This window comes from Calypte anna, chromosome 1, assembly GCF_003957555.1.
Source record: "Calypte anna isolate BGI_N300 chromosome 1, bCalAnn1_v1.p, whole genome shotgun sequence".
NCBI lineage: Eukaryota > Metazoa > Chordata > Aves > Apodiformes > Trochilidae > Calypte > Calypte anna.
Window position 1 is genome coordinate 43,983,902 of NC_044244.1, and position 13,796 is coordinate 43,997,697.

General features: G+C 38.6%; 1 protein-coding gene across 2 annotated transcripts in view; it reads right to left on the reverse strand.

The window, feature by feature from the left end:
* The window catches only part of SOX5 (SRY-box transcription factor 5), a 289,213-nt gene that overhangs the window by 141,799 nt on the left and 133,618 nt on the right, over positions 1–13,796 (reverse strand). For both annotated transcript variants that reach the window (XM_030468324.1, XM_030468323.1), the window contains exon 5: positions 2,061–2,233. In XM_030468324.1, coding sequence (XP_030324184.1) covers positions 2,061–2,233 — 173 coding nt within the window. The remainder of the gene's footprint in view (positions 1–2,060; positions 2,234–13,796) is intronic.

Below are 13,796 nucleotides of genomic sequence, written 5' to 3' on the forward strand. Positions count from 1 at the left end.
CTGGAGGAAGAACAATACTGGCAGAGAAACTGGAAAATAGTAGGTGAAGGCAGGAAAGACAAAAAAGTGTGATGGACAGTATTATTCTTTTTATGTTTGGCACCACCTATTCCAAAAAAAAAAGAAATCTGACGACCAATAGGGAAGGTATTAGTGTGCAAATTTTCTTGATGCAGAAACAAGACACAAAGAGACTGGACTTGGTGTTTGGGAAAATCACTGACATTTCAATGTGTCTATCAGCTGAAAAGAACCATGGGGGCAATGCAAGGCTACACAGCTCAAAAGTGAAACCAATTTATAGAAGTTGATGGCATTGTCGTAAGTCTCCTCTGAAAGTCGTGTGCATTTTCCATAAGGATTTCCATCCTCTCTCTCAATTGACTAAATAATGGGGAATCTTAGCAGAGATGCATTTAACAGACATGAAGGAAAAAGCAGACAGTAATGGAACCAAACTAGAGCCATTATATACCTCAAACTTAAAAAGTTAACTTGAAAAACTTTAATTTGATTCCTCACAAAAGCTTTGTTCTTACAAATAGCTAGTACAGCAGTGCAAACATTAGAAGGAGCATTGCTCTTCTCCTGTGGTATGTGTACACACCTCAGGGTCAGATGAAAACTTACACATACTTACTAGGAGGAATTTTGTGCATTCTTCCCCTTAGGTATTTTCTTTCATTTCTACTATTAAACCATTAGCATAAGAAACAGTTGCTCATAACTAACTCCACATCTGAAAGATTAAATGTGCTCTTTCTACAGCCCCTCTTTAAGCAACCAAAATATTTTTAATACATTTTTTTGAAAATGTGGCTATTTGACTTTCTATGTAATACAGAATTATACTCAGTTTTTTACATTGTGCTATCCTTATAATAATCCTGCAGGATTACCTACTAACATTTTTGCATTCTCTTAATATTCTTCTCACTTTCAGATGACTGAGACATCCTGTAGCAACAGGGCAAAGGAATACTTCCTGCACAATGGCTCCTGGTGGAAGAATTTTGCCAGTGCCACCTTCACACTTTCATCAGCCTTCTCCATGAGAACTACAATGTGATACAGGGTCTCTGTGAAACTAGAGACCCTGTATCAGTCACTTAAGTTCACATAAAAAGGTGTGAGGTGAAAATACATCGGATTTAACATTAGGTTTTTAAATTATTAAAAAAAATGGAAAACCAAGGCTAAAATGTCAGTGGTTTAAAACCTTAAGACTTGTTTGGTGCAATACAAACATGGAAGTACGACTACTGTGGCAGATTTCAAAGAATTCTGTGAGTTTGCTAAATTGTACATGGCGGCAAATGTATGACATGAACTCAAAAGTCATTACAATCTGAAATAAAAGGTTGGGAAGACCAAAATGCTTACACATAAGAGATATTACAATGGACTCCTGACAAAGGTTTAAAACAGATGTATACATTTTCTCTGCTCATGTTCAGGTACAAAAGTGGCCATTCATTTCTGTTAAAACATGCATGGTAAAAACATGGTAGAAAAGTTGGGTTCTTGCATAGAATATCATGTGTTCATGTGTACATGTTGAAACTGTGCACATGGGAAAATATGTTTGCATTTTAAGTGGAGGGCATATTTGCTCTCAAGTGCAGTAGGAAAAAAGTCACACTTTTTCACTGGCTTTATATTATTCTCCCTCACTTTTTTGCACAGTTGGCAAAACCAACTATAATCCAAATGGCACATTTTGTTCCTTTTATACAGCACCACTGAATTCAAGCAACACTGCAAGATTATTCAGGAGGGTGGAATTTGTATGCTTATTCACACTTACTTAAAAAAAACCAACACAACACTATCGGAAGAGAATACCTCATCACATGGAAGGTATGTCTTTAAAAAACAATGAATGCTATTTTATATATTGCAAATCAAAGCATTCTTTCAGTATGTTTTTGTTCAAAATTAAATGAAAAACAATTCTGGGTGGAAAGTAAATTCGGGAAGTATCAATACTAAAAGGTAAGCTACTGGGAAGTCCTCCCAGGAAATTATTTTAGCTGAAAGCCACTGTACTAATCACTCACCTGTTCTTGCTGCTGCTTAGCCAGCTCCATTTGTTGGCGTTGTTTCTCGATCTGTGATGCAGCCAGTTTCTTCTGTTCATCATGAGCTGCTAGCAGCTGTTCTCGCAAACTGGTCAGCTGATTGATCATACCCATGAGCTGCCTTTCTTTCTCAGCAAGGCTTTCTGGAGTCCCTGGGTATCATATGGTAAAAAAGAGAGAAAAGAAAAAAATTTAGAGCTAGCTACATTTTTATTATGCAGCTTCACTGTAAGCAAAGTTCTGGTAGAACCAGAAGCATATTGTAATATAAGGCGCATAACACCTGTTCCTCTACAGGAAAATAATAATAGGATAATAGAGGATAATTCTATACACAGGTTTCAATCTGCTGTGCCCCTTCAATGTTTTCTTGCCCTTTCATCTATTTTCTGTTGCCTTCTTACCAGATTAATGGGGGAGGGAAATACAGCCTGTTTTGAAAGAGTTTCAAATTTTAAACAGTTTATAATTTGTGGGGATCAAAATTGACAACTCCAGTTTTGAGGGATAATTAAATTTTTGTCAGAAACTTATGACATAGGCACATCACTGCTTTGACAGTAACAGAAACTGCAAGGTGTGTATTAACATCCCTCTATAATCAAGGGGAAGCAGAGAAGTCTCATGGGTGCTGGGTACCTCTCTAACTCTCGATGCCCAGCTTTCTCATGGTTACTAGCTCAGCATACTATAGCTGTCAGGATGTTGCTTACTCTATCATTTACAGCTGCCCTGATTAGGATGAAATGATATAGTACTTAAATTGTAACTACTATCGCCGTTGCTGCCAGCAATTAGCTTTTTTAATGGAAGAAGTCTTCCGTAAACACATCAGAAGAATGGACTTAAACACAATTCAACATCTCTCTTTTGAACTGTCATTAGATGGTTTTTATCCGACAGTTCAGGAACCACAGACAGAGGAACTGACTACCTCTCTCTCACAATCTGCAAAATTTCTCTTTCTACCCAGGAAGACAGTGGTTATAAGGGAAGGGAAGAAAAAAAATCCAAGAAAAATCAAAAGCTATGAATCATACACTAAAACAAAAAATAGCACTATTAGTTTATCCAGTATCATTTGACTTTGAATTTAAAAGACCAGAAAATATGTGTAGCAGCTAATCCGCAGATATCTCCAATACTACCACACCCTCTCACATGAGTCAGTGCCTATGAAACTCTTGCTCAAAAAAGCTTTAGGAAAGGATTAAGGCTATCAGTGTCTGTGCCTCTGAAAATAGTCTGCTTTTGGGACAACTCTGCCACACAAACCTTTCTCAAACACAGGAAGCTTTCTTCTGCTGTTACTGTCAATGTCACCACTGGTCTCCAAAAAAAGAAAAATTGGCGACTATACTAAACATGTTCCTAGCCAACTATCAGTCAGACATGGAAAAGAGCTACTGGTAATAGCTCATTTAGTCTACCCCCCTGCCAGTACAGGAATGTTCCCTACAATATATTTACTGCAGCTTTCTAGATGGGATTGAAATGTCTGAAATGGCAAATCATCTACTGCTTTCTTTGGAAGATTGTACCCCAGCCTGAGAGGTGTCACTGCTAGGGCTCTTTGCTTACTTTAATTTACATTCACTTAATTTCAACATTGCGTTCCCAAGCAACATCCTATTTGCTATGTTAGACGAGTCCAAGCCCTTAAATACATTTGTAGACAACCATATACAAGTGGGGAAACACAAAGAACCATCATTTTCATATAAAGGAAATGTAACTCAATTAACTTGTTATTAAGATATGAGAGATTTATGTGAACATATTATCACCACGTAACAAAGAACCACAGCCGAATATTCTCAGCTGTGGTCTCCAAAAAAATGTGTGGTACAAGCTGGAAACTTGAGAAACACACCGAGACACAAACCACGGGACTTCAAAAACAGTTCTGTTAAAAGCTGTGCGAAAGAATGAAAGCCAGTGCTAAACTACTGAAGAAAACACTTTTAACTTAAGATTTTAATTTTAAACATTGGGAGTCAGAGGACTGCTACAAGTAATGCATTTGCCACCTGGCCCTACAATTAATCTCAAGTGTGTATTGCCAGTCTTCCATCCTTCATTTGTTTGTCCCTAGGAAAAAGGGTGCCGAGTTTCCAAGTGGCATAGAGGAACTTTTCTAGGAGGCAGCTCCTTTCTAGCCTTATCCACAGCTAGCATTTCAGTTTACTGCAATGCTCATCTAATGAAGCCTGCCAGTGTACTGATACTGGCAGTGTAACACTATGGGCACACTGAAACATTTGGAAAATAATGATGTGAATTATTTATTTAGCAGATACTCTATTCCAAACTTGGTCAATGTGCACATGAGAGAGAGGGAGAAGGACTTACAGGGAGGACGAGTACACAGGACTGGCTCAGTCCTAAAGTTAGGGCAAGTAAAAAGAAATTACTGTCAAATAAACTGCTTAACAAATACACTGGCACACATCCAAGATATTCAGCCAGTACTGGTTCATCAGTGTATTTCGAGCTACTACAGTAGTTTTCAGTTGGGAATCAAAAAGCACTTTGTACAGTTAAATTAATCCCCACCACACCTTTGAAAGGTGGAAAAATGTTTCCATATGTGTAAACTGACAGACAGAAGGGTCACAGAGTTAGCTGCCGACAGTGGCAGAAGGAGAAATGTTGCTATCCAGCCCTGTGCTGTGAAGCTCAGGATGTGCTTCCCCCAGAGAGCAGAGCGCTCCCCGTGCTGCTGCCCCGACCACCCCACCACACAACTGCACAGCTGCCAGGCCACCACCTACCACAGCTTCTTCTCTCATCTAATTTACCTAGAGAGGAGCAAAAAAACTTCCTTGGGAAAGCAACAGCTTTGCTTGAGTTGCAGGAAGGAGAGCAAAGTCCGGATGGACTAAGAGCAAGCAGTGACAGCACTGAAGTGACAGCAAACACTGGGGATGCTGGCACACAGCAGCTGTGGACAAGTCCATTGAACTCAACCTCTTCACTATTGTTCAGTTTTTAAAGAAATTTTGAGATGCTCCAGAGGGTGCTTTATGCATGGACTTAGTAATGAAAATACATCATTCCTTTGGTTTATAAACTGAAGTGGAAGTAGCCTGTCAAAAGGCAGCCTTCTTGCATTGTATTTCTTCATCTATTTCAGTCTTCTAACAAACCAAATGGGAGAAATTTGTCTCTACCAATTAAAAAAAATATCTTTTCTGCTGGAGAACACTAACTAGAAAACATGACTTAGTAGGCACTTTATTTTCATGTGATTAGCCCATCCTTCCAATAATTTCAATAATACTGAACTACAATTTCAATTCTCTAAGGTATCATTCCTTGCAAATTAAGTACTTGGATAGCCAGACTTTCAAGTGACCTTCAAAAAACAGAGGCAAGAGAGATCAGATGTGTGGGTCTAGTGGGAGACTTGTGAGTTTCAGGATAGATTTCCCCTTGCCTTAGCCACAGAACCATGGAAGTCCCACTGATGATGAATCACAGATAGTCTTGAAGGGGTTTTTAGGTTTCTTGCAGACAACTGGCTTATAGAAGTGTGAAAATTAAAAGAGAAGTACTTGAATCAGACTTTTGATCACAATGATACGTGATTGTATTTAGTTTGTTCAGTATTTTTTGTTACCCTTATTACCTAAGACACCTTTTCTATCATTTCTTTCGTAAAAATGGCCAACAAAACTGGCATTTCACAGATGCCATTCATAAATTACTTATTTTGCATGGCAAATGAAGGTCAAATGACACTTGGTGTTATTTATGGAATGGTGAGCTGAGGGCAACAGCTTGGTCACTACCCAAGTATATTCACTGATAGAAATTTTTCCCAGTATATTAAAATGCACAGCAGACTTAGAGCACCAGTTGCCTTTTCTTTAACCCTCCCTGGATGCTGCAGATCAAGGGTAGGCAAGGATGGTAGAATTCTGTCCTATCTCCACTATTTTCTTTCCATTAACCTGCATGAGACACAAACCTTTAGCACCATGTGAAGCGTCTTGGCAGCTTCAGGATTTCCAGTTTTAAGAATTCTTTTGCTTAGAGGGCAAAACAAGTTACCATTTTAAGTAACTACAACACCAACCACATAAAGACAGTTGCTTAAATCATGCTACGTGGGAATAAACGAAGTACCCCTGCAGATTGCTAAGAACCAGGAGGTGGTGAGAAACCTGAGCAAGGATAAGCCACCAGCCCCAGTGGCTACCTGCAGCTGCTCTGTTACCAAACTCAGAGCTGCTCCAAGTAGTACAGTGTTGGGAATGGTTCTGGAGCTGGCCTATGCTCTACACACAGGATCTTCTTCACAGCTGCAGTGCTTTTGCTCTGGCCATGCAGTGTGGCTGGGAGAAAAATCAAGTGTTCACCACTGCTGTGTACAACTTGACAGCCAGATAGACCCACTTCACACAGGTATTGAGTGAGGAGGAGAAGGAGAGTGGCTTACATCAATGACTGCCTCAAAATTCACTCTTAATTACTGTCAGATCCACAACAAATAGATATTGCACATTTTATATTTAACAAAGCTTTTAACCACTAGACCACCTGCCTTTCAGGAGATTGCTGTAGCTGCTCATACTTTTCTCTCTGTATGCTATCACTGCAATAGCAAAATGTGGATTTTTTCAGAACTTATCATAACTACTCTGGCAAGACAGCACTGATGTATACACTATGGGTTAATACAGTGAGTGGCCCAAGAAAAGATGCTTTCCAGATGCATCAGCTTATTCTGTAGCATCACAAAAAAAAAAGATTCAGAAAGAAAGAAAAAAAAAAAACCCAAACAAAAAAAAACATATTTGTGGATGCAACACCCACAGCAGATGGCAATAAAAGAAGACTCAAATTAGTGGCATTCTGTATCGCCAAACCTAAACTTCATCTCAAATCAACACTATCCATAATAGTGTTTAAGTAGTAAAAGAAATTTACTCAAATGTGAAATAAACTATTACACATTCTTAGTTCTGATTCACAGTCTCAGACTGGCAGTGACAGTAACATTTTAATAAACATTAGAAGGAAGACACCAATATGACCAAATGACACACATAAAGTGAGAAAATGAACAGGAGAAACCTTGGCATATCCACCCCAAACAGAACCAAAGCAAAAAAAAAAAAAAAAAGGCAGAGAAACCACTTTTGCGATCAAAATAGTAAATACTTTATTATAATTTATTAGACAGAATGAGAATGCAAATAAGAAATTAGGAAAGCCAATATTTTTCTCCAACAGACATTTTAAGCTTTTGCTGTGAATGCTGAAGCACTGGGAACGTTTGCTCGCAGCCAGGCTACAGATCTGCTCCCAGCCTCGCAGCACCTGGTATATTCTGTGAGGGACAGAGATGTGGCAAGGGTTCCCTCCATCCCTCTGACATGTCTCAGTTCAACTGCTGGGATTGTTATCAATCATGGTGCTCGCACACACATCTACACACACCCAAACAGACAGTGAAATTTATCCCCCGAGTCAGTTTACTATCAAAGTAATTACGTAAATAGCTTTTGAACTGTCAGCATCTGTCTTTCAAAGAAAAATCAAAGAAAACAATGTGCAAGCACAAAGCCTGGAAGACACTATAATATTGTATTATGTTCATATTATCTATGGTTATAAAAAAAAAAAAATCCTCCTGTATTTAAAAAGCTTTGTAGAGAAAAAAGAAACAAACCACTACATGGAAATAAGAATATTTTGAAGTACTGTGTATTCAAATTATGTTAGATGTATAATAATAATTAGAGCATGTAGAGTAGAGAATATTTTAATTTCAAAGCATTAGCTAACTGATCTTAAAGACTGTGAGCAGGCAGAAAGGTAGTGGTGTTACTTTTACATATGAGAAAACTGAGGAATGAAGTTTTTAGCAACTCACCTAGAATCATTCTTAACTTGATGTGCTGTAAGCCCTCTTGTTGCTGGTCACACTGAAGTCACCAGCAGAACTGCATCAGTAAGGCCAAGAACTTCCCCACTGACTTTAAACGGGGTAACTTATATAAATTATGGAATCTTTGCTGGAGTTGCTTTGATACCAGGCATGATGACCTGCTATGAATGAAGCAATCACTGATGCCATCCAACTGAGGCAGCTAAAGAACCATGCCACAGCACAGTTCCTGTGTAACTTTGTTCTGATGTAACATCAGTACAATGAGGAACACAACTCCATCACATGCACCAGCTAAAATCTGAGTCATCTCCAAGCATTTCCTGTGATGTGTTTTTTTTTTTTTCAATTCTATTGTTAAGCTAAGGACATAACACTTGCAATATAAAAACAAAATGAGCCAAGGAGGAGGTTTTTCAAACTAAATAGCCTATTAACTAAGCTGTATTCAGAAGAATTAAACTCCTACAAGCTAACATTATGATAAACAAAGAATAAATAAACTACCAGCAGTCTATAAAATAAGTATCTGTTCTTGAGGGGTTTACTCCAGTATCTTTTCTTGAGAGTTTAATTCTCATCCCTTTGTCAACTATTCTTCTTTCTGCATTCCTCACCCTGGTTTTAACTTCACTCTGAAACGTCTGAAATCCAAACCCAGTATTATTCCGCTCAGTAAGGAAATGTGGAAAGTCAAACAGAGAGGCCACCTACTCATCTTCTACGTAAAAGCAAACCAATCTTTGCCATGCTCCTTCAAAAAAAAATAATCTATTTAAAACCTGATAATAATTTTAAAGAGGTGTATTCTCCCCTCGCTGCACAGACAGCCACGCTGCTGACGTCACCCCAAGTTGTATATGTGAGAAAATGGGGAGCTGATGTTGCAGGCCTTCAGGAAACCTGCTCTGATCAACAGATCTAACTGGCTGAGGTAAGTTGAGAATTTAAACTCTCCTTTCCTCTGTCTTTGATGTCTACGACCAAGCAGTGAGTTTGTACTTTAAATTATGTACTTGCCACGATGTGTTTGTGGGTGGATATGGGCATGGGCTTGCACACATGTGCAAACTCCCTCAGTGCTTCCCTAATCAATACTTCAGAGAGTGTTTTATTATGGACTTGCACACAGCTTTTCAGGATGGTAAATCTTGGAGCTGCCAGGATTTAAACATCTAAAACCATGGCATTTTTCATTAAGCATTTAAGCCAACTTTACTACACAATGACTGCCATCACTTACAAATACCTACCTTGCTAAATTAAATTACTTCATCTGATTGATATGGGAAGTCAGTGTTACAGAAGAAACCTTTCTGACTGCTTTATACTCAACAAGCCTAGCCACCAGAAAAAGAAACAAGAAAAAGACCAGAACTCAGACTAATTTGTCTGTACATACAGATTTATGTAATGATTTTTTTCTGTTTGACAAATAAAAGTCCTTTTCAGAACAACAAGCTAGAAGGAAGTTACTTATTTCAGAATACAGAGAGTCTTAATCTTTTAGATGCCAGTGGAAGGCTTTGCAAAATGAATAAAAATTAACGATGAACAATTACCATCTTTTGCCATTACTACCCTCTAGAATTAATATTCTGTGGGGATAAAAACTTAGCCGTCTGCTCAGAAACAGACCAGCAAAGTGTTATTTCGCAATGCTGGAAAGAAGTTGTCAGTGAGTATTCTTTATTTGCTGTCAGGAAAAGTTTTGGTACAGTAGACTGCAAACAAAGCTTGGTATTCAACCAGGTTAGTAACTTATTGTCAAGGTTACAAAAGGAATAGACAACATTTGTATTGAGACTATTTCTCTGAGGTTGTTCATTCTTACTGTCTAGACAACAAGCTAGAACTCAGACAGAGAAATAGCATTTGCTGCTGGAATTTTAGGCAGCAGCAGGAAAAAACAGTAAAAAATATGCATGTGTATGTGTATTTGCTTTGTTTTGACAAATTGGTAATTGTAGCTCAGCAGCATTCATCTCTATCAGCACGTATTTCAGGTAATTTTAGTACAAAGAAGAACTGGTTATGGTCCCCTTTTGTCATCCAGCCCTCCGGATAATTTTTTAAATATAGTGGTTTGGCCTCCAAATGTTGAAACAAAATAGAGCCATTGGCATTTGCTACTTCAAATAGTTCAATTTTATTCTGTTTTCTCTAGTAATAATCACTTCTGAAAAATAAAAGCTGCATTTTATTTAAATAGAACCTGCTTTTTTTCTGATCAAATGAAGTACCTTTACATAAAAAATATAAACCTGGAACAGCCTGAATTTGCTGCTTTGTCACAAATTCACTCTTTTTTTGCATTTTAGATGCTTTAAAAAAGATTCCTCCAACCCTTCTACCACAGACAGTACTCTAGTTAGTACTAGATAGTACTGCTGCCCTCAGCTCACCATTCCACAGATAGTGCTCTAGGGTCAAGTAGGAGCAGCTCCATCCCATCGCAATCTCCATTTCAGGTTTTCATTTGGCCTGAAAGAAGTTCTGCGTTGGTGTGCCTCTGTTGGCACTGTCTCCTTCTCTGCAGCCTGAGAGTATCATATTGCTTTGTGATCAACCTCCACTATTTCAGCAGCTGCCAAATTTCCACTCAAAACGTGGGTTCCCCTGTGTGCCACTGGGCAGGTTCCCCCTCCCCCCTCAGCACTGTTGAAATATTAACAAAGGGCTAAATCCCACTCCCAGCAATTTGCTACTATTAAACACCCCCCCCCAAAAAATAAACACGGAGAAGAAGATACTAAGTAGGGTAGGGTTGCAATAAATATTGAATTTATCACAGTTAAAAGCCAACAACCAGACATCTTACCTCTTTCACTTATGACTCTCTCACCCTCCTTCTCTCCCCACTCCAAAGAAATTACTATCCACACAAAAAAATAATGCAAAGCATCCAGATCTGACACAAGTTTGCAAACATTTTTCAACTATCAATTTGCAAATGCAAAATTCACAGTCTCCTAAGAAAAGTGAGCAGCTTTCATACATCTCCTGGGGATCTCTGCGTTATTAGTCAAAGATTTAAACCCAGTGTATTCCCCATGAATAATCTCTCTTCCCTTCCCCCTCCTTCCTCCTGTCCACATCGAAACGCAGAATTCCCTGTCTTTGGTTTACAGATTATGTGATCCAAAGTGTCACTCACTGGATTACTGCACATAACCTGAGCACCACCCGAAGCTTAGTTGTCTTCAACTTGTCCAGAATTACTTAAAAGGAATTATCCGAACAATCCATATACTGAATCTGCATAGCCCACTTATCTCAAGATTCTGTGTGTCACCTACCAGCTTATCCGTTTTAATCCATACATTGAATCTACATAACATATGTCTTTAATTCATAGGCTCTGATGAGCTATAGTATCACTGAGTAGATTATTTCTCTTTATCCATTATTGGCAGTTGTAAGATTGTTCACTGCATACTCTCTCATGCCCCATCTCCTCAGCATATAAGCAAGATTAGAGTCTTCAGCAAACACAGCTCTATCACCCATCAAACACAGCTTGATGTAATAATACCTGCACTGATACTTCACGTAACCTGGAACCCAGTTCCTCATACAAAGCAAATGTCTAAATTATTATGCACTAAAGATTAGGATTGGTAGCCTAATCTGGCCTTCAGTAACACTCACAAATCTGTGATTAGTCCAGGACCATCTTTAGAGTCACCTCAATTTCAGTGGTTACAACAAAAAATTGATTTTACAGTAATGATGATCCCTTTCACAGGAAGGGTGTAAAACTCTTCACCCCAGTTGTTTAGGACCTGACCTGTACAACAGAGACGGATTTTCAAACAACAACAACAAAAAAATCAGGTTCAGGCTTGCCCAGTTTTTCTTGAGAGACTCAGGAACAATCACTGTTAACAATGCCTTCACTTCAACAGAAAACCAACTGAGACAGATTAGAAACAAAAGGCAGTTTAGCCGTTTGTTCCACACACTAGCTAAGTGGGAAACATACAAAAATATGCATTATTATTTCTTGACAGCTCTTGATAAGCGAGAGATGGACAAGATTAGAAGAAAGGCTTTGTGTACACGGGGGAAGTTTCATAAAGAGTTTTCATCATGGTTAAAGCTGCCTCACTCAAATTAGCAAGACTGCGCAACTCATAGAATCATAGAATCGGCTGGGTTGGAAGGGACCTCAGAGATCATCAAGTCCAACCCTTGAACCACTGTTGCGGTTGCTAGACCATGGCACTGAGTGCCACATCCAGTCTCTTTTTAAGGGCTGGTACCATTCTCTGAAGTCTTCTCAGAGGAGGCAGTGAAAAAGTAGTTTCATGATTGTTCTCTAAGTGCAGAGATGCCAACAGACACTGAAGAGGACAGAAATAAATTTCTTATACCTTTTCTTTATCAATGGTTCACCTTATATGATGCATCTGCTGCATTCGATAATGTTGCTTTGGAGAAAAGCAACCACTTTCACCCAGCAATGCACAGGTGTCAGGCAGCTATGTTAAAAGCAGAAAAGGAGCACAATTTTTCTTTCTGCAGATGGTCGGTTTGAAAGATGGTCTCTCTGCTCCACTGAATCCAATAAACTGCATTATCCATGAATAATCCACAAGCCATTTGAGTCCCACTCTTGAATATGATGGATATAAGTAAATTTGAACAGGCTTTAACCAAGTCAATATACAGTTTTACAGCTTTATTTTAAGAGATTTCAATTCAACAGCATGTTTTGTGGGTTTTACTATTGACTGACTTTTTCTGAAGAGAGAAAAAATTCCAAGGATTTCAAATCAGAAGTTCTTTAGAACTTTCCAATGCCAAACTTGTATTATGTATTTAGCCCCAGAATATCTCCCTAAACAAACACAGGCACTTGAGTTAAAATGCCTACAGTTATGAAAGGTTCTAGATTTTGCCCCATTTTAAGTGTAAGAGTGTTCCCCTGTAGTACCTTTCAGTCAAGCCCTGGAATGAAATACTACATTTCCTTTTTCATTAGTTACTACACATATCCAGAACCTTCTAACTGTGGTCTTGAAGTTTACAGCTAGACCACTGCTGATACTCAGTGATGGTTCTCCCCTTTCACATGCAGGCAGATGAAGAAAGAGGGGGACTTAAAAGTAGATGCCAAAAGTAACAAAGCAACTAAGAGAAACAACTGGATACAAAACGTGGGAGCCTGGTGACTTCCAGCCATTCACAACTCCCCTATCTTTAATAAAATATTACTGCTTTCTAACTTAAAAGTAATAACACTAATAGAAAATAAAGTCTTCCGCTTCATCTCCCTTCCTTTTAATCTCTCCCAGAGAATAAAACTCGATGGCAATAACACAGACTGGGGCATTAACAATATGTAGCCTAGTGCTGACTTTAGTACATGACATACTAAAACTCCCCCGGATCTAATGAAAAACACAATGAAATTTTGAACAGTTAAATGGAAAAAACTATTCAGTGCATACGACAGTTGGGCAGTACAGCTTCTAGTGCTGTCCACATTCCAGGGTGTATTAATAAGACACTACTTGTGCAGGGTTTCCAAATATCACTAATAGAGAAATGAGGAAAAAAAGAGCAGCTGCCAAGCCAAATATGGAGAGAAGTTAATTAAAAAATCACAACTGGAAAACTTAATAATTCTATGTGCCTATAGAAGAACAAACACATCTTCTAGCATAATATATGTGTGTTTGTACACGCATACATGACTGTAAAACAGCTCAACTTGCACACCTTTCATGTTGCCTCACTAAATACAGCTGCAATACAGCTGAGCCATTGTTTGTTGGCCGCTCATGGCTGGCGGTGCCATGAAAACCACA